The following is a 22,626-nucleotide window of genomic DNA, read 5'->3' on the forward strand; positions in this document are numbered from 1 at the left end:
CTTTGTCATAAAAATACAATATAATGTGTTACATGGTAAATGGAAGTTTAATGTAAGTTAGTCGTTATAAAATTTCTTTACATTTTTCATGAATGGTCACAGTCCCTGTCTAATAAAAGTCCTCCATATTAATAACAACTATAATTTAATCTATATTCATATACATTATGCTACAATATGATATACCTAAAGCTTATACACAATAACTTTTCTTGATTTACCTCGAACGTATTAATAATATATTACACTTAATTTTCCCTTTGCCTCTGCATAACTTACTAAGTGGCCGTGGTGAATTATTTATTTTGATATTATGAAATTTACTTCGATGTACTTACGGAAAAAAGACGGGATATCACAATGAAAGTTGAGTAAACTATTTTGTTCAATTTCAATAGAAGGTGCATAAAAAATTTATTTTTAAATATATTTTTTATCGATATACATTGTACATTAGTCTAGGGAAAGTATATGTGATAATTTTTGGAGATCTTTTAAATGTAGATATTTTGCACAAATTCTATTGAAATGGAAATGTCTTCGCTTCGATTATGTACATACTTTTCTCTTGACCCAACTTGTTAATGTTGTTTCTTTCCTTATATAACTTTACCTCCATAAAATACTTCAAGTGTTAACGTTTTTAAATGCCTAATATAAAGGAAAGGTCGATTTATAAATCTAATTGACGCAAGGTCATATAAGTTTGTTTTTTAAATGACATTATCTCTAGACACGTTTAATATTAAAACTGACTTTTTCCAATGATTCGCATATCGTATAGTAACGTTCGATCCGATTATATCCGATTATAGTTGACAAAATACTTTGTTCTAACATAGCAAAAGAATGTGTTTTTATCTATTTAATTTCAGAAAGTTGAACGATATTTCATAATTTAATTTTCTGTCAAATGTTTTTAATTGTAAAGAGATAGGTTATAGCGTAGATTATAAATTCACAAAAAATAATCGAATAAAAATGAAATACGTTAGCAAAAAAATGACATTCCTTTAACACAATGAATTGAAGTTAGTTTAAGTTTGTAATATAATACCGACGCATTCTAACAAATTAATTTAGACAAAGACATGCAAAAGTGACTGCAATTAACCATCACTATTAAAAAAAATGGTTTAAAACATTTCTAGAGATATTGTGCTATAATTTTAAACTTGGAATAAGGTTTGCATACTCTGTTTAACATTTTCAGGTACTTTATTAGATTTTGAAGCTTAACATATGGCAATAAAAGTTATTTAGCATGGCCAGCCGTAGCGCTAACGACTTCAACTACCCAGACATATTTATAGTTAAAAAATCTAAACACTCTGAGGAAACGATTGTATAATTTTCACAACTGTTTGTATTATTTAGTACCCACAAACCGATTCATTCAATATTCCGGGTGTCTCTACAGCCGTCACTGGTCTGACGCAGGACTATTCCATAACATAACTCTTAAAATACATTGACATGAAAATAATCCTAACGTCAAAACTTTCACTTGAGACTATTTTCGAAGTTTCCATCATCAAGTCTATTAATAATGAATGCTACTTAAATAACTCCGAAAAAAATCTGATGAAGTTTATTGTTGTTCCATGTTAGTATAGATTTAAGAATTACATACATCTCTGAAAATCATAAATATAAATAATGTGATCATACTTTGTTTTGGACGATTGCTATCAAACTCATTTTGGGTCTGTATTTATCCGAATGGAACTTCGAATAATAGCTAATGGGCCGTGGTTTGGAATCCCTCCTAATCTCCTGACCTCTCTCATGCTTAATTATCGGTGTCATTAATAAACAATGATTTAAGGCGATGATATCACGAAGTCGATTTAAATGTATATGTTCGTGTCTGTTAGTATATTCTACATTCGCGATATTATATTCTGTGAGTCCGCTATTTTTCTTAGAGTCAATGTACAATAATTTATAATACATGTGTTCATAAATCGATATGTTGGGGCTCGCTGGTCGCCGCAGGAGCCGGAAGTGCAGCGACACCTACAACAACAAACGCTGCATTGAATATTATCCCAAGGCACTTATTGTCTTCATTGCGGTTGGACATTGGGCAAGGAAGTCTAGCATCGGTGTGTGCATATAGTGTGCGTTAATATATTTGAAAGTCAGTACATACAAATTAAAAAATATATATTTAAATATTAATAAGTTATTTCAAAATCCGATGAATTGGATAGTACGTAATAAAATGTCTTTTCCGTTTAAAAAATAGCCATACAGTTAATAGATTTATAATAATGTTACCAGCCCATAATTAATTTAAACCTTTATTCATCGTGTAGGTAACATATTTAAATAATGCGATTTCTATTTAGGCACTCACATCCTTGAGTTATCCTCGTACCATTGGATACAGGTACGTCTAGTGCGGACTCTTTTAGAAAGCGCGCACCCCGAGTTGGCTAACATTTTGACGACCTCCATGGTCGAGTGGTATGTACACCGGTTTTCATGGGTACGCCACTCTGAGGTCCGGGTTCGAGTCCCGGCCGAGTCGATGTAGATTACCATTAGTTTTCTATGTTGTCTGTGTGGGTCTGGGTGTTTGTGGTACCGTCGTTACTTGTGATATCCATAACACAAGTGCTTCAGCTACTTACATTGGGATCAGAGTAATGTATGTGATGTTGTCTCATATTTATATTTATTTTCCCGGGTATTCCAAATTAAACCCCAAAGCATTCTACCGAGTCCGCCAATCGCGGCGCGGGCGGGTTACGGTTAGAGGGGCGGGAGGGGCGGCGGGAGGTGCTCACCGATGTCCCCGTGCGGCGCGGGCGGTGCGGGCGGTGCGGGGGGCGCGGGGGGCGTGCGCGGCGCCGAGCGCGCCCGGCGCGTGCGCGGCGCGCGGCGTCGGCGCTCCGGCTCGGTGCGGATCAGTGGCTGCGTGTCGCGATTCTCGACTCTGGGAGGTGGAATATTGAAAAGTATATATTGCGTGTGTAAAGTTTGTGTGGGTGAATATTGTATAGTATGACACAACTTAGATGTAGCATCGGCAAAATTCGTAAAACCGATCACATCCGAATTAAGTACGCTATCCCAAATTATCAATATTTATTTCTCACGCGAATATGCACAAACATAATAACTTGTATTTTCCAATGACCTAATATATTTGTCAATTTGACGCGTCGATTTACATGCACTTGCTTTGTCTGACGCACGAATCTATAGCGACGAATAGCGTCGAATGGCGCGATAGAGAGCCATTTCTATTGGTCGTGTAAATCGGTAGTAATCGGTTTTATTTTCATTCCATTGCATTTTCCGATGCTACATCTAATTTGTGTCGTACTTATACATACATACAAGTTAACATTAAAGACGATTTATTCATCTTGCTATATGTATGGCATGTATGTATGTAATGCTAAATGTAAATTAAAAATTACTTACGATTCCTCATTAACGATTTGTTCGTTATCTTCTGAAGGCTGTGCGACCTTGAAACATAAAGAGATATATCTTAATAGTGATTTAAATAAAACCAAACGAATTATTTGAGTAGCAGAGAAATAATAGACGAAACAAGTTCTTCATAGAATCTGAACCTTGAAACAAAAAAGATAATTATATTTACTGAATAGTTATTTTATAGCTTAGCGAAAATTTGTTGAACTCCAACCGAGTTCAACAAATTGACGTATACATACTAACAGCTGTTAAACAAAAGCTGATAAGGTAAGCAATATTAAATATGGTGTACCTCTGCGTCGCCTTCCCTTCGCTCGATACGATTCCGCATCCTGGAGATGTATCGCGCCGCCCTCACGAAGGGATTTTCTCGCTGCTCGTCGAAAGTCCCACCCTGCGGTAGAAATATATGACCATTTAAGATTCTCATATATAACAGCCGACCGAAAAAAAACCTATATTAAAATTAATGAACGATTAGCTTAAGATATTCTTTACTGCAGAGAATGAGATTTAATATTTATATATTTAATTAGTTTTCTTTTCCTGCATATATATATTTTTTTATTTTTTTTTTATGGTAATGATTGGCGGACGAGCATATGGGTCACCTGATGGTAAGTGGTCACCATCACCCATAGACAATGACGCTGTAAGAAATATTAACTATTCCTTACATAGTCAATGCGCCACCAACATTGGGAACTAAGATGTTACGTCCCTTGTGCCTGTAGTTACACTGGCTCACTCACCCTTCAAACCGGAACACAACAATACTGAGTACTGTTATTTGGCGGTAGAATAACTGATGAGTGGGTGGTACCTACCCAGACGGGCTTGCACAAAGCCCTACCACCAAGTAAAAATATTGTTTTGCTGCTGAGATGGCCCAGTGGTTAGAACGCGTGCATCTTAACCGATGATTGCGGGTTTAAACCCAGGCAAGCACCACTATATATATGTGCTTAATTGTGTTTATAATTCATCTCGTGCTCGGCGGTGAAGGAAAAATTCGTGAGGAAACCTGCATGTGTCTAATTTCATCGAAATTCTGCCACATGTGTATTCCACCAACCCGCATTGGAACAGCGTGGTGGAATATGTTCCAAAACCCTCTCACCTTATCTCAGCAGTGGGAAATTTACAGGCTGTTACTTTACTTTTTTTAAAATATTAATATATATTATCGAAGCGTATTATGATCATATGTATAGATGCTGAGGTCAGTGAGGTAAGTGCGTGCGTGCGTGCGTGTGTGGGTGCGTGCGTACGTGCGTGCGCGGCGCGGCGTCGGCGTCGGGCACGAGCGGCTCGCTCTCGGAGTCGGAGTCGCGGCGCGCGCGCTCGCCGGCCGCCAGCACGCGCCGCTTGCACACGGGGCACACGCGACGGTTCTGCGTCAGCCACGGGTCGATGCACTTCGCGTGGTACGCTGCGCACAACCACACATCTCATTCGTGTGCCAATCAACGAACGGTGTACCTTTACACCTTTCACGATTGGAATAGCTTAAGTTAGGCTTTTTATATATTTAATGTGCAATCGCAGATACGGTAAAAACAGGCCGTTGAATACTTTCCAGGAATTAATAGATAGCAAATTAGAAAGTTGTCCGAGTCGAGATTAACCGATGATTGCGGGTTCGAACCCAGGCAAGCACTGCTGATTCATGTGCTTGATTTGACTTTATAATTCATTCCGTGCTCAGCGGGGAAGGAAAACATCGTGAGGAAACCTGCATGTGACAAATTTCATAGAAATTCTGCCACATGTGTATTCCACCAACCCGCATTGGAACAGCGTGGTTGAATACGTTCCAAACCCTCTCAAAGGGAGAGGAGGCCTTTAGCCCAGCAGCATAACTATATGAACGATCTGATTCCCATATCCATCGGTTCGGGTATAAAGAAAGTGTGCTGGTAAAGCGGAGTAGCGCTAGTGATGTACCGTGCGCGCAGGGCAGCACTCGCAGGCGCTCGCCGTCCTGGTAGTCGTCGAGGCAGATGGCGCACGTGTCGTAGGGGTCGCCCTTGCTGAACTTGCACGTGGGGATCTTGCGCAGTGCGCGGCTGGGCAGGCGGTGCCGCCGCGCGCGCCGACGCTCCTTGATGCACTTCACGATCTGAAACGCAACGCCACACACGTCAGCGAACCGCGAGACAACGCTGCCATACTCAGCGGTGAAACGGACTGGCATAAAACCCAACAAGTTTTCTTCTAAATAAAACTAGTTATAACGGATTTTAATCGCGTATATTAAATATTTTGGACATCCCGACGTTTTGAGCACTTTATCCGTTAAATTCCGGATAAAAATCCGTTATAACTAGTTTTATTTAAATGTGTAATAATCGCGAAAATTTAAGACAACATTAAGTTTTCTTCTAGGAATTTTTTCGTATATAACATACCTTCTTCATGGTTCATTAAGTCCACAAAAATGGTACACTTTTTGTATAGCACTGAGCGGAGGTGACTATTTATTAGTGAGGTTGATCATTTAAACAAGTCATAAAAATTATGATTTTTTTACCATAAATATGAGTATAACGATGAGACAGAGCACCACGACGATGGCGAACGGCAACAGCAGGTGCGTGTTGATGTTGAAGGGGAGATCTCCGTTCACCATTATATAGTAGCTGAACACATAATCGTACGTTAAATATATACAAATACAAAACGGAAAGAAAACATTCATGAAATGTAGATGATAATGATTCCTTTATTTGAATACGTATGTGTGCGTACGTGCGTGCGCGCGTGCGTGATGCGTTGTGTATGTGTGTACAATACGTACATTTGCAATGGTTCGTTTATTTAACGATCCTTGAGGAGATTTGATGATTGAATTCAAAGCGATTTTACTCGTAAAAGTATGACAAATACCTGATACAGTTTTATTCAACTCCCTTATGGTGTTTGAATTTCATTTTAAAATTAGATTCATATCTTCTCTGATACAGTAAGAACACATGAATATCGAAGAATATACTAGCTTTAGCTCTAGTCTATACTTTTGTTTCATATCGCTTAGCTTAGATAAGATCTAAAGAGAATGTCAGTGAAGTAGCTGTTGACTTATACATTTATTTTTTAATAAGTTATTTCATTTTCAAAATGCACACCCATTAAAACATTACTAAATATTGGTACTCATACATTTAACAAATACCTAATTAATATAGAGTAAAACTCAATAAAAAAAAAACAAATGATAAAATAAAAGAAAAGAAAACTAGCATTCATACTTTTTACTATTTATAGACTTTTTTTCAATTATTGACTCACGTTATATTTGTCCTTTGTTACATAATAACAGTATTAAATATTTTTAGTGGTAATACCTATATTATAAATTTAAGTTTGTTAAGTCAATCTGACTCTAAATGAATATTTTTGAATGTAGGAAACGAGCTAGTGAACTGACCATTCCCATTAAACACTTTACTATACATTATCGATTACTAATTAGTACTGAGGCGGTTAGGGTCAAGTTCTATTTGTGGTTTTAAGTATTATATACACCCTATATCCTTTTCAGTACTACTGACAAGGTGTATTTTTTATTATATAGTTAGACTGAAGGTAAGTAGTCACCACCGTCCATAAAAAATGACGCTGTAAAAACTAATAATCATTTCTTACATCGCCAATGCGCCACCAATCTTGGTATCTAAGATATTATATACCTTGTGCCTCTAGTTACACTGGCTTACTCACATTTCACTGCAAACAACAATACTGAGTACTGCTGTTTGTTTGGATAAATTATGACTGGGTGGTACCTACCCAGACGGGCTTGCACAAAACTCTACTACCAAGTATGTATAAATACATCATGGTAAATAGGTAAGATGTAAAAACCAACAAATATACAATGACGTTCAAATTTATAATACTAAGTTAGGATTAATTATAATAATAAAATAATAAACTTTATTTCAGACAAGCAGCATCCATAGTGGGTTAGTAAAAATAATTAATTAAAAGCTTACAGTCTATGTTAGTGAAATCTTAATTATTAATATTTCGCCCTTAACCCAATTTTGTTTGGGGTCGGCGCAGCATGTCTTCTCCTTTCATACTTCTCTGTCAGACATCATCTCACAAGTAACATTCTTTCTAACCATATCGTATTTCACACAATCCATCCATCGTTTCCTTGGTCGTCCTATAGGAAACGTGTAGAGGTAGACCTCTACATCCATCCACAACCATGCTCAAGGCCTTTCTCACAATATGTTCCTCAATTTCGTCACAAGTTCGTTGCCATCAATGATGCTGTAGTAAACAGATATGTTATTAACGCGCAAAAGTGAAGACTAGAAAACGTCCTAATTGGGACGTTTGCCTGTCGTTTTACGTGGTAATATGTTCTAATACATCATAATCATCTAATAATAATAATTTGCGTAATTAAAACATCTAATTATCCCTTTTACTTATTGTTTTTATCAAGCTATCCTTTTTACTTTTAACGAAATGTAAAAATAAACTAAAATAAACGGCCCCCGGCGTGTCACACTTTTTTCTGTTGTTTAGTATGGATATAACATATCTGTTTATTAGAATATCATTGGTTGCCATTATATGCTAAAAATAAACAAAACTTACCGATTAGTGTAGACGTATTCTTCCGAGAGTATTATCCCGGCGAGGTCGCTGACGAACACGGAGGGAATCGTAATACCCTCAGGGTTCTTCGCCGACATTGATTCTGAAATAATAGTTTTGCAAATAAATAAATGAAATATAGACGCATTGATAATTTTGAAAGGGAACACGCATAGTTACAAGAAATCGTAATATAATATTGATCGTAAATACGATTTAGGGATTTATCGCTTAACCGAATGAATAAATAAAAATTTTAACAAAAAGAAAAACCGACTTCAAACAAAACACTATTTTAAAACAAATAAATATGCACTAAAAAGTAATAAAAATAATTGCATATTCAATATATTTTAGAGTCCTCCTAGGTAAAATGAAATGAAAAATATTAGACTACTTAAAAGTCGATTTACGATTATATAACGTGGTTATAGTTATTGTTATATTTGGAGCCGGTGTCAGCCAAGGTTGAAAAGTACTACACTTTTGAATGAATCTAACCGAGTGTAATGGTGGGTTTGGTGTTGCTGGTATTAGGTATCTTAATCTAAATCTAAATATACAAAGTATATTTTGCGTTTATTATATTAGTTATGACTACAATTAAAAGGATACAAATTATTTGTACTGTGATCTTGTAAAGAAAGAGATAAAGATAGAAGAAGTGATATGTCGGAAAGAGACGACAATAAAATTGCCTTTTGCGCAAAATCTATAAGATTAAATATAACAGAGTTGTTTAAAATTTGAATCGGCCAAATAACGTGATAAACATTTTGTACTCAATTTACCCCCTTTGGGCTTCATTTCCCCTTGAGTCACGTGTCAATCATAATTCATTGTCATTGATTAAGTATCGTCTGTGGTCTGATTAGGGAAACTGTTAACTTGAATTATTAATTAACTCCATATTATATCGTTAACAACTAAAAACAACTAATAATTTTAGTGAATCATTGTGATTAAGGAATTCAATAAAATGGCCGGTATTGATTAAGAAAGCAACGACTATAAAAAAAAGACGAAAGATTATCTCAAACAATTCGTTAATATCATACTCAACAATACGAATTGAGTAGAATTATTAATAAAGAAGTAGGAAGCATAGGAGACATTAGGTAGCTTAATATTTAGCTTGTAAAATAATCAAGCAAAATTTGATTACAAGATACTAATTTAACGAGCTAGAGTCTCAGACAAATTATAGAAAACATTTTTTGTTTATCTCTTATTAATAAAAAATACTGTAATGTGTTAATCCTTCTGTAAATTAATTTTAAATACTAATAAACTCATTTTCACTTGACATAAAACATTTATCAACTTACACATGACTAAGCCGGTATAAATCCAAGTTTCTATCACTTTTCGCGGGAAACATTTTATAAAGTACTCATAACACCCACAGATTATAATCAAAAATTATAACAGATTAAAAAAAGTTCCGTGTAAAATGCGTTTGAGTTCCTGTGAAGTTTTATTAGTTATAATACTATCAATGTTGCACGGGATGACCAGATAACAGTGTAATTATTCATCCAACTTATCTCTACACTTGTAATGGACGCACTTTCGATTTATTATGTACGGGAATATCGCACATCGTGCTATTAATTTAAGTATCAAGATACTATAAATAGTTCATTATGTATGTTTACAATTACTTATATTTTTTTTAATACCACGTTGTATATTTATGGTTATTTTTAGCATCTATAAAATGGTACACTTAAAATATTGTAAATAAGTTAATTAAGATATGTACTAGAATAAGTTGGGATCTTTGTACGCTCATTCATAAAAGTTTGAAACGACAAAACAAAAACCTTAGTCTCTATGTAGAAAATTGACAGACGATTTAAAAATGTTACGTAATCATTCAATTGGCGGCGGTTGGTTCACTCAACAAAGTATATGAAAGGTTGTTGCCTTTTATTAAGGTTTCAATTAGAGGGCACTAAAATTCCTAAGCGTAATGAGTTTTGCCATTATTTTGACTACTTATTTAAACTTCCGATGGAGTCTGTCAGCTTGAAGAAGGGTCACGTGACCCGATCATCAGGAATTGGTATCGTATTGGAAATCACAATATATTTCTACCTCTTTCTATATCTGTTTTCCATTACCTTAAGGTTGCCTGGAAGAGATCGCTGTGTTAGCGATAAGGCCGCCTCTTGTACATCTTTCATCTAACCGTGTATATGTGATTTATTTACTGGTGTACAATAAAGAGTGATTTGATTTGATTTGATTTCTATCACTCACCGAGATCGCTCGAGTTGACATTATGTACGACGGCGCAGTCGAAGCCGGCGGCTTGCGCGTTGCGTACTTTCAACTCAAAGCTGCAGTTATATCTGAGGGGAGTAATTAACAAACATCATCGGATATCGCTAACGGTACAAGATATTGTGGTCGTATCCAATGTCCAACTAAGGTTTGCACTAGTTTCATATGAGATTCAACTTTAATTTTAACTATAAACTATAACTATAACGATGTAGAAAAAGTTCATTCGTTTTATATTCAAGTTCATAAGTTTTGTATGTATTATCTTGGGTCTGGGCGTTTGTGGTACCGTCGTTACTTCTGATTTTCCGTAACACGAGTACTTTAGCAACTTACATTGAGATCAGAGTTGATTTGGAAAAAAAGAGTATCGAAGACCTTATTTGTCCTAAGTCCACTTTATGCAAAACATTCATATATTTAATTTAAGAATCACTTGATGGTAAGCGGTCGTATCCGTAATTAATTAAATAATTACATGCCATTGCTTACAATGTTTCTAACTCTAGCTAATTTTATAAACTCTTTATATCGGAATACAAATAAATACCAAAAAGAATACAAATAAAGGCGAAAGGTATCCATTGAAAAGATCGCCTTTTATATATATTAGAAACTCACCTAGCGATTAACACAACCCATTTTCCTGTGAAGTTTTCCGTGTCCACAGGCGGTTTCTTGAGTGGACTGCAGCCATCCTCCGGCTCACCAGTAACGAGGAATCCACGAAGACCATCTGGAGGCAGGTCTGGACCAAAACTAGCCGGTATGTCACGGAATTCTTCCGCTATCTGGAAAATAAAATGAATTTTTCAACAAGTTTTTATAGAATAACGCAATAAAACTAATAATCGTGTTTTTTGATTAAACTAGAACTTTAACGTGAAATATTAAGTTATTAACTTGACGTACTTGGACACAATTAAGTTCAAGGCATAATTGCTTAACGTAATCCTATTGATTAAAATTACTTGGCGGTAGGGCTTTGTTTAAGCCGAACGTACCCACCCCCTCCTCAGATATTCTATCGACAAAAAGTAATACTTAATATTGCCATGTTCCGGTTTGAAGGGTGAGTGAGAATGCAACGATAGGCAAAGGAGACTTAACATCTTAATTCCCAAGGCTGGGGACATCGCACTGATGATGTATGTAAAGGTTATTATATCTATGGGCGGTGGTAACCGCTTACCATCAGGAGACAGATAAAAAAAAAACAAAAGGTATATCGTGATATGTGGAGCAAAAAACCCTTTCAAGAAGTCACTTTCAGCTTTGAGACATATACAGCCACATCCGTTGAACAAAAGAGTTCTTAGTTTGGTAACATATAAATAACATAATAATGGTATAAATTAATAGACAAATCCAACATTTGTTTATTACGACAAAAAATATATATATTCAAAAAATGTGTTCTATGTACCTAATTATAACTAAAGTCAAAATCCCTTAGGTCGTAGACAGATTAACTAAAGACATCCTTGAGAACACGAAAGTCTTTTATAGGTAGTATTTTAATACCGAAAAATACCGAACATACAACATAGCTAAGTGCATAGCTAAGAATGATGTAAATGTAAATAACTCAAGTCAGAAAATAGTTAGCTCCTAAATCTGAAGGTCAACTCCAGTTATATTCGTAGCTATTTTTTTTTAAATAATGGACAATTTCATTTTGCCGGATTAGCCTTAACGCTATTCTTAATTCAAAATATAATGCATAATCAATAGTTTAGAATATTGATATTGGGTAAATTAAGTCTAACACTCTCACTAAAAATAATATTAATTTTGAATTGACAAAGTAATCACTTTGTAAAGAGTATAAAAAACAAGTAATTAAATACACTGAAGAGAACGACTGATCGTTAAATTAAAAAATCATTAGTCACAAGTACCGTCCGCATGTAAAGGTTTTAAAATAAGTAATACAATATATTGTACTCACGAAATGCTGCAAGCCCACTATATGCATCACGATTATACTTTGTATTGCTGGATGCAACATTCTTGACCATTGGAGAATAAATAGATACAATTCCTGAACCACGACTTTATAATTGATTGTTTTGTGTATATTCAGCCTATACCACATTTACCGCGTCCAGACAATCTTGCGGTATTCATGTATAATAGCAATAGTTCTACACGACGTTCGTGTTATAAAAAAATTATAATATATATTATAGTCTACAGTTCAAAAATATTACAAGTTAAGAACAAAATTTGGCATTCTAAAACCGGTCCCCTCAAAATTAAATTTAGCATATCAGCTTTTTCGAGTTTTTTTAATGGTGTTAGTAAATTTTGAAAATAGAATAATTTGATTTTTAAATGATCGGATAGCGTTCTAAAGAGTTACGTTATTAAGTTACCGCGACCTCTATTACGGTTAACACGTACATATGTTTCAATGTCGAGGACGTATTGTTGGCTGGCCTTCAACAAACAATTATTCTAATACCGACTACGCGTGCGTATCTGCGTTACTTAAAATATACATTTATGACGTATTTTTTTCTTTTGTTATATACCCAGACTGGACTGACTTGTCAATTAATTTCTAACTCATCAAAGATAAAAAAAACCCTTTTTATATAACCTTCGACTAAAAATGAAAACAGAATAATAATGTCATAAAATAACATTTATTCATTTTTAGGAATAATTAATAGAACACTAAACAAGTTTTTTTTTTAAAAAAAAACTCGTTTCAATACTTCAAAAATCAAAGATTTGGCCCGAGAGACAGCGTAGACTTACAAAATTATTTAATGCCACTTCATTATTTCTAAAAAGTAGTACCGGGTCGGATTTGGTAAAGTTACTGGGTTTTCCTACGAAGAAATTAATTGTACCATCAGGGTACCTACCCAGAGTTATTAAGTTAAAAGTGTTTTACAGAGCACTTTTAGACTTTTTACTGCGCAGTTGGCCAGTCTTGTTAATACTGGCTGACGTGGTCGAAATCGGCTGGGTAATAATGAGGATATAATAATTTAAAGTAACTTAACTCGGGTAAATATTAAGATTATATAATAATAATATGAGTTATTATTCTCTGCGTAAAAGTAGTAAATATACTTAAGTAGCTTTTTAAATAACGAGATGAAATTATACGCAGTTTATTTTTTCCTTTATAGCATGTTGTAACTTTTTAACCAGATTAAAATGAAGCGACATACAATTAAAATGGCGCTAAAATACAGCGGTACTTCATTAATAGAGGACATCTTACGTTTATCAAACTTAGTGCATATCAGGATGCCGAAAACTATTCCAATTCCATTTACAAAATTCTCTTGGAAACAGAGAGAGGTGTGGCCATCTAAAAGCTTAGTGGCGTAGCTTCACTTAATATAATTTTTAAATGAAGATTCAAATGTGCTTATAAAAGCCTACTTTAATAAAGTATAATTAGATTTCATTTGTACATTGTTAAAGTAACAGCCCATCCCACTGCTGGGATAAGGTCTCCTATTCCACCACGCTGTTCCAATGCGATTCCTCACGATGTTTTCCATCACCGCCGAGCACGAGATAAATTATAAATACAAATTAAGCACATATATATAGTGGTGCTTGCCTGAGTTTGAACTCGCAATCATCGGTTAAGATGCACGCGTTGTAACCACTGGGCCATCTTAGCTCTCATCTCATTGTTAAGGCATTCATAAAATAACGCGCTAAAGATATTTTCAGCAGGTAAATTTAAGGTAGACTTTTTACGACATATATCTATTTAAATGTTATAATGCTAAACGTAACTCTGTCTGTCTGTAAGGCATTCATGGTTATACCACTGGATCGAATTCGATGAAATTGGTGAAGAAGAGTACATTGGGAAGTCAATACATGCAGGCGAAGTAGCGGAAGGATTTTTTTCGACTTCTTCTTAGCTTTGACAGTCTATCTAAATAATTAGACTACAACGTACTCATAACTCGATAACACCGGCAAAGACAAACACCCCACGGTTTACGGCACACTTCCAACTAATATTACTGAGAATTTTTCGAGTTGTGAATGTTAGACACTTTCAATTTTCTATATAACACTCAATTATGACTATCCCATGCGAATCGGTTTTGAAAATTTTAAATCTTTCATTACATTAATAAATACTACTACTAGTACTAAAACTACATTGATAAACTGTTAAAATGGCATGCGGTCAAATCAAAGGAAAAACCTTATAGCAATATTGATTATCAATTACATATTTTGTAATACATATAAATTATCACGTTCCATACAAACAAGATGATAAGATCTGTTTATTTTTACAGGTTACACATAAAAATAGTAAAGTTATGAAAAAAAAAGAAAACATTTGCGTTTTAAATGGACAATCATAACGAGAACTGTGCTTGACTTTAACTGTCATAAAGTACCTATCAAATTAAATTACATATTTTACGGCCTAATTCATCAATACCTTGTACCATATAAAATTAAAAAAAAATCTTGCGATTGACTGTCAAAAATGCGTTTTATTTTACTTTTTGCGCTAAGTTTGGGTGCTACGTAGTTCGAAAATCGATCATTAATTGTAAAGCTTTTTTTTGCTATTCGAACCGATACTGAAATACTTAAATCTACGTATTAAAATTTACGCGCGATATTTTGTACGATGCATTACTACAATACCGGCGAAAATATTGATTATGTTTTATTGATTAAAAAACATAATTGTGGTCAGTAGGCGGAATATCAAATAGTGTAAGACATATTAACTTTTCCTCATATCATCAATGCGTCGCCGACCTTGGGAATTAAAGATATTATGACCCTTGTGCGAGTAAGTACTGGTTCACTCACACTTAAGGTGCGTCCTCAGTGAAGGCGAGTATCCGCTAACATAGTACGCGTTCGTGCGGTCGTCTGGATACATCGGACTGGTTCAAACGGAATTCGCGTTCACTCAGGACATACATTCAAACCGGAATATAATAGTACTAATTATAGCTGATTGGCGGTAGAACAGATGATAGTTCTTAAACAATCATGCATAAAGCCTTACCACAATAATCCATTGCACTTAAGGCTAAAAATATTTAGATTACTTTCTAAAAGTACTCTTTAAATCGTAAAATGATGTCAAAACTTTTATGCTTATTTCTCCATCAGCCCGTTCACGTAATTACATGATAACGCTCAAGACAAATGGTAATTTTGGTTTCAGAAAATCAGGTTACAGAGTTGAGTTTGTCTTCAAAATGTGGGACACTGATTCGTAATTTTATTTTTAAGATAAGAAGAGAAATTTCTTAGAATGCAGGATAAAATATTTGGTTATTGATCGCTTTTGAGATTACTTACTTTCTTAGAGTTTACTGTTTTGAAGTAAAATGCTCTTTTACTTTTACATCGAAATGAAATCTCCGGTACTGACACCGTATAAATTAAAGAAGATAAAAAGGAAACTAAAAATGAAATAGCAATTATACAAAACGAAGTAAAAATAAATAAAAATTACCATCGCACGGTCGATGGCAATAAAAATAACTCTCAGTTAAAAATATATTAAAACTATAAATATTGTTACGTCACCGGCACAAGTGTGTAAAATTTCAGTTTTATAGGATGAGTGAATTTCGTTTATAATGTTCCAAGATTTTCATCACAAAAGTAGCATACCTTGTAATTGTATAATGGTAAATAAAAGAAAATTGCTTGAAACGATACCTGTTTTATTTGAATAAAAACATTGACTACTATGTACTTCTTTACTATTATTTAATTAATATATTTGAACTCCAAAGTCAACCATATGAATCCAAATTAAGTTATTAACGCTAGGCCCGTAATTGGGTCAATGTATACTAGTTTTATTGTGACGTTTTTGCTCACAATATGCCACTAAGTTGCCCGAAACATACATTCATATAAAATTGTTTGCGACATATTGGTGGACGGTAAGCACTTTGTGTACATATCCCTCCCAAATGAATATGAGGACCATTCTGACTATTCACAACTGTGTCAATTGGCAACTGACAATTATTAATTATTATTAGTAGAAATGTGAATTCTTCTTTCTCTCATGTACTAATACCAACATTTTCGAGATAAACAACAATATAAAAATTTAAGAACTTTAATTTAAGGTTAAACATTTCCTAAATTAAAGGGAAAAATAGTGTGGGCCCAATTGTATCGACATGTTTAATGAAAACTAATGTTCGTTGAAGAACTCATAGATAGACCAAGTGAGTGTTGCATCCACTGACACCACTCTCTATTATTGCGTTATTTCAGTGGCGATAAACACTGACACATGCTGTGTCCGAAAACAAGAAATCGAATCAAGAGGAGACGCAACTCAAGATCAAACTTGCGTGGCAGAGTTGCCTAAGGCTGAATAAGATATTTATAGAAAAGTAAAAGACAACCAAATGCTAAGTGATACTAAATTATAGTAACACGTCCTCTTGGCTAGGTTATATGCAAATTAGTTACAGGGTGGTTACTACCAATTATTATTGATACAGGTATGGTATTGTCTATCCGGTTTGATGGGTGAGTGAATCATGAAACCTACAGAAACAAGGGACATAACATCTTATTTTACAAGGTTGTTTACGCATTGTTGATGTAAGGGATGGTTTATATAACATTACGTGACCTTGTTACTAAATACTTAAATAAATATGCCGAGTAACAAATATAAAACATAAAATCGCGCCTAACCCAAATTACGTAAAAGATTATCTATTACTTAGAATATTTTCGTATGTCTAGTCTAAATTTTAATTAGAAATATTACACTGCTTTAGCAAAAGATACATAAAATATATTATTTACCTCTAAGAATACTATTTATTAATTATATTCATTTCACAGTAACGTAATAAGATTACAACGTTCAAAGACATTTTTAGGGGCGTAGCAATTTTTATTCTTTTTATTATCATTTTATATTTTTTTACATCTGCTCAGTAATTAGAAGTGAAGGTTTATTCTCTGTCGTAAGCTCATGATATAATTTTAAGGAGAGGTGTTTTGCAAACAAAGAGCTTAGCTCGAAAAAAAAGCAAGACTTTTTATGTTTGTTTTTCCGTACAAAATATTTTGATATAGTTTTATGTATAACCTAGAATGGAAGCTACGTGATAACAATGTTCCCTTAAGAACATTTTCATGATAGCGAGGGAGGCCAAACTATATAGGGTTAACCGCGTTTAAAATTAACATAATCACCATAATGACTTAACGCATATTTTAGTCTACAACTAGTATCAAATCATTTAAACTTCAAATTATTCTATAGTAACAAACGCATTGTATTATTAACATGACTTTTGCGTAATTTTTAAAAACAGTAAACAAAAATATATAATGAGTATTATCCTTTATAATGCCATTAACACTTCTTAGCACAAATAAATCACAATTAACAAATCACTTGAACCGATTAGCACGGAACCTTTAACAGAGCAGTTAATACTGGAATGCAAACTATCGCCTACTTATCGATATTGGTAATATTCCCTCATTACCGTTAGATAGCTTATCGAGAAACACACATGGCGACTTATTATAATTTTTAAATAATATAAAAATAATTTATAACTGTCATAATAGACGCTCGGAGTATCGATTGCATGGCATTTCATAATTTTATCGTAATTATTCAGATTCAACTAAATTTAATGATTATACATATCAAGATTATATAGGACAAATACAAAAATTAACACTCATTTGTTTAATTCAACATTGTGTGTATTGTACTAATTAAACGACAAAAGGATTACAGATAACGTGTTGCGTCCCTGTGTTTAATAAATGCGTTATGTATATTTATCTCTTTCGCACTCTCCCTTTGTCTCCGCGGATATTTAAGAAAGAAAGATCGAGTGATCTTGACGTATACAGATATCAGCTGACGACGCTCTTTACTCTCTTGATATAGTAACAATGATCAAAGCGAGACAGATATAGTTATGACAGACGATAACTTGTAAGGTTGTATATTGTAAAAGCAGGCACAAGGACAAGTCGATAGTCACTATCGATCAAATTATTGTTTATGCCACACTGCATACCTTCGAGTTGCAGCTGAATGGGTCGTACTACTCTCTCACTTAAAATTGGCATAGCTGTGTAACCGCGTTTCATCCGGTATGTAAGAATACCGAAAGTCCGATCCCCCCCCCCCCCCAATTAGTAATTATTAAAACTTTACAATGTTATAAATACACAAATCAATATCCTTGGTGGCAGTGCTTTATACAAGCCCGTCTGGGTACCACGTAGCAGCCACTTTTCAAATATTCTACCGCCCAGCAGCAATAATTCGTATTGTTGTGTTCCATTTTTACAAGTGAATGAATTATTGTAACTTTGGAGTTGGCACATTGGAGATGTAATTAATGATTCCCATTTCATTCTGAGCCATGTCTATGGGCGGTGGTACCTACTTACCACATACTTTATTAAGTATTAAAAGTACGAAAATTGTATATGAATATTTAAAGCTGACATAGTACAGATTTGTAATTAAATCCTAACAATTGTTTACAGGTAAAGTCCATCTTGAACTGTAAACTAAAATAATATGAAAGTTCATATAATACGGATCAGTTAAGATTAGATTTTCAAAAATATGGTAAAAGAAAGAAAGAAAGTTAAATAACACCAATATAGTTTACACGAACAGTTGATATCTATTGAGTGAAAACCTCTCCTTGAGAAGGCTTGGATCTTATTGCACAATGTTGATCTTTTGCTGTTTAGTACATGCAAGGTGTCTTTAACATTGAACAGCTAACTACAAACTTTGCCAACACACCTTCGCTCGAGGCCTGTAAGCATTTATATACAACGTAGTTTACTTGGTGGCAGGGCCTTGTGCAAGCCCGTCTCGGTAGGTACCACCCACTCATCAATTATTCTTTTTTTTTTATGGCATAGGTGGCAAACGAGCAGGAGGCTCACCTGGTGGAAAGTGACTACCACCGCCCATGGACATCTGCAAAACCAGGGGGCTTGCAGGTGCGTTGCCGGCCTTTAAGAAAGGAGTACGCTCTTTTCTTGAAGGTTCCCATGTCGTATCGGTTCGGAAAAAACCGCCGGCGAAAGCTGGTTCCACAAAGTAGTTGTGCGAGGCAGAAAATGTCTGAGAAATCGCGCTTTTGTGGATTTTCGGACATCAAGGTGGTGCGGGTGAAACTTAGAATTTTGGCGAGATGTCCGAAGGTGAAATTCAGCAGCCGGGATTAATCCGAACAATTCCTCGGAACATTCCCCGTGAAAAATTCGGTAGGAGATGCAGAGTGATCCAACATCTCTACGCAAAGCCAAAGGATCAAGGAGATCGGAAAGGGCTTGATCGTCGATAACTCGAGCCGCTCTACGTTGGATGCGGTCAAATGGAAGGAGCTGGTACTGGGGAGCACCCGCCCAGAGGTGAGAGCAGTACTCCATGTGAGGCCGAATTTGCGCCTTGTAAAGTTTTAGGCGATGGGCCGACGTGAAATACTGTCTCGCCTTGCTGAGCACACCCAGCTTTTTTGAAGCCAATTTGGCTTTGCCTTCCAATTGAATACCGTCAAATAACAGTACTGAGTATTGTTGTGTTCCGGTTTGAAGGGTGAGTGAGCCAGTGTAACTACAAGCACAAGGGACATAACATCTTAGTCTAAGGTTGGTGGCACATTAACGATGTAAGGAATAGTTAATATTTCTTACATAGTCATTGTCTATGAGTGATGGTGACCCCTTACCATCAGGTGGCCCAAAAGCTCGTCCGCAAACCTATACCATAAAAAAGTAACTTCCCTTTATCTGTCTTATATGCTTCGATCTTTCAAATTACACAACGGATTTTGGAGCAGTTTTTTTTTTAAACAGAGAGAGTGATTTAAGAGGAAAGTTTATATGGATAATACATAACAAAATACTAGAGAAACTGATAATAATTTAACAGTTTACAAATGTGATTTCGTATATAAAAAATTTTTGTAAACTTATATTACAAACGCTGGCGGATACATAGATATAATACGAGATAGATCAAATCAAAATGTATTCAAAAAGTCTGAGATTCTGAATTGCTAACCATTTTTTATCTTTATTTTTTTATCAGAGATAGTGGTTTATTTACATAGCAATTTTAAGGAATAAAGCATTAATCCTTATCCAATAAAGAACCTTAAATACATTGTGTTTTCTATATAGGTAAATATGGCCGATATATTACAGATTTTAATTGTAGGGACATAGCGGCTAAGAGAGTCTAATGACAAAAAGCTATGATTTTTGTGAATAATGTCATTCTGTAATACATTTACTACCAGTACTGCATCTTTGTTAAGCCGGTGTGGGTCACTAGTATACTAATAGATAAATTCGATCTAAATTTACCGTATGTGGCAGGTCCTCGGTGTATACAATGATGCTGCCATGGACGGAGGTCAACAAGCCCAACAAGCCCAGGAGGCAGGTGTGGAGTGTGTGTAGCATTGTCAGCACATTCCTCTGTGCTATCTTCTCTAATTACGCCCGCTTACATTGCACACAGAGTAATGACTTCAGTGGTTGTTCTTGGTCTCCATAACTTCTGAAAATAAATTATACATTGTCATTATGTACATACACTTAAGTAAAGACATTCATACATATTTATTATTTTTTTTAAAAACAGATTAATATTATGTAGATGATATAGGTGATGACAAAGCATGCAATTATTGTAAAAAGTATCTGCGCTCATTTGTCCTGTGTTAAACAATACCGATACATTCTCATGGGTCACAGTGTGATGTTATTCAGTTTAAAAACTTCTTTAATAAATGTTTATCTCATGCAAAATTCTTCATTTAATTTCCATATTTTTTTTAATATTTCCTGGTAGAGAACCAAGCAAGACTACACAAAGAAAAATGTATTAATATTGTGAATTATAAATTTAGAATATAATTAAATTGATCAAGATTAGTGATGTGGAAATAATGAATCAACATTTATCCATTAACATACAATTCAGATCAAATTAAATAACAATAAATGTAATAAGTTCAATTGAAAAAAAAAAAAACCTATTTTCCACTCTTAGTCATCAATAAAACATACACCCAGACAGTGACAAACATTAAAAGATTATTTATGTGAAATTTGTTTGTCCTGTAACAGTTACTACAGAGGATATAGAGCATTTATATCTTTTTATTTAATATCAAAGAATTTTAAAAAAATCAATGACAAGAAATTAAGTTTTTAATTTAGCAGACTTCAAGAACAAAGTTATACAGCTAAAAAACAAGAACTTATGTTTTGATTACAAATGAATTATAGTAAATATATTAATAATTAGTTGTCAGTATGTAAATTAGATCAGTGTCATAATAATACTTGGTCATTAAGCCTTTTAATTGGAGCATAGTAATAAGTTTTTTACCAAGAATGAAATTTTTAATAGACAAACAAGTAAAGGTAGACACTGTAACAACATGCAACAATATTTAAAACATCTTTATGATGTGGGTAGGAGTTACTTGAAACTAGTTTTCAATAATGAAATTCATAGAATAAAAGGATGCTTTTTTTTGTATTATATTTTTTTCTTGTTTCATTCACAAATAAAAATAACTTCTATGTTTGTAATTGTGTTTATTACTTTACATTTAAAAAACTGAATGTTACACTACTTTGTTTTTATTTACATTAGATTTAAAAGAATTTGGAACAATTTAAATTAATACCTACTATTTGCAAATGTCTGAGAATTATCAAAAGAAATATGTACGTTAAAGAAAGAATTAGGTTTAAGGAGATAAAGTTTGGATAGTAGGTCGATATTATATAGTACGGAAACATATTTAGCAAATGATAATAAGGTCGTTTCGTAACCAAAACAATTGGTGATTACACTATATAACTCGTTAACCCGATGCGTATGATTAAAAATAAGCTGCTAATTTAATCTAATAAAGCCGAGACATGTTCTCGGCCTTGGATCACGTGTTAACAACAATAATAAATTCGTTTCAACTCTATAATATCCACAACTCGACATATATGCAAACAATAGTACTTACAACATAAACTCGAAATATAATAACACGATCTTTGTAAAAACGCCTAAAAAGCTAACGTTTTGTATTACTAATCTAACACAACACAAGCAATTTTTAAGTAGCACCTCGTTTATTTGGAATTACAAATATAAGTAAATTAACTAAAACTACGACTGATTCTGATTCACTCTTCGGAAAAATCAAGTCAAAGTAAATGTCATTCGATGAACGTTCATAA

At 34.2% G+C, this 22,626-nt stretch overlaps 1 protein-coding gene across 2 annotated transcripts; it reads right to left on the reverse strand.

The window, feature by feature from the left end:
• Window positions 1-701: 701 nt before the first annotated feature.
• On the reverse strand, window positions 702-22,606 carry LOC124542803 (E3 ubiquitin-protein ligase RNF13). Of its 2 annotated transcripts, none has more exons than XM_047120695.1 (12): window positions 22,410-22,606; window positions 20,737-20,929; window positions 10,984-11,153; window positions 10,339-10,430; window positions 8,074-8,176; window positions 5,990-6,098; window positions 5,404-5,578; window positions 4,728-4,888; window positions 3,749-3,850; window positions 3,439-3,485; window positions 2,796-2,944; window positions 702-2,019 (listed from the first exon to the last, which is right to left on the reverse strand). In XM_047120695.1, exons 2-12 carry the CDS (start codon window positions 20,833-20,835, stop codon window positions 1,961-1,963), a joined length of 1,266 nt encoding a protein of 421 aa, XP_046976651.1. In that variant the 5' UTR covers window positions 20,836-20,929; window positions 22,410-22,606; the 3' UTR covers window positions 702-1,960. The 2 variants fall into 2 exon arrangements, with proteins under 2 accessions (XP_046976651.1, XP_046976645.1); XM_047120689.1 differs by having other exon boundaries at window positions 20,737-20,932; window positions 22,410-22,605.
• Between the last annotated feature and the right edge of the window lie 20 nt (window positions 22,607-22,626).

The sequence above is a fragment of the Vanessa cardui genome, chromosome 2, assembly GCF_905220365.1.
Source record: "Vanessa cardui chromosome 2, ilVanCard2.1, whole genome shotgun sequence".
Lineage (NCBI taxonomy): Eukaryota > Metazoa > Arthropoda > Insecta > Lepidoptera > Nymphalidae > Vanessa > Vanessa cardui.

Bases quoted from the DNA above. Each gene is read 5' to 3' on its own strand.
- LOC124542803 (XM_047120695.1), bottom strand. From the start codon at position 20,835: ATGCTACACACACTCCACACCTGCCTCCTGGGCTTGTTGGGCTTGTTG. The intron at 3,486-3,748 runs GTACACCATATT...TTATGTTTCAAG, and splicing joins GAAGGGAAGGCGACGCAGAG to GTCGCACAGCCTTCAGAAGA. The intron at 2,020-2,795 runs GTGAGCACCTCC...TTGTTGTTGTAG, and splicing joins CGCGCCGCACGGGGACATCG to GTGTCGCTGCACTTCCGGCT.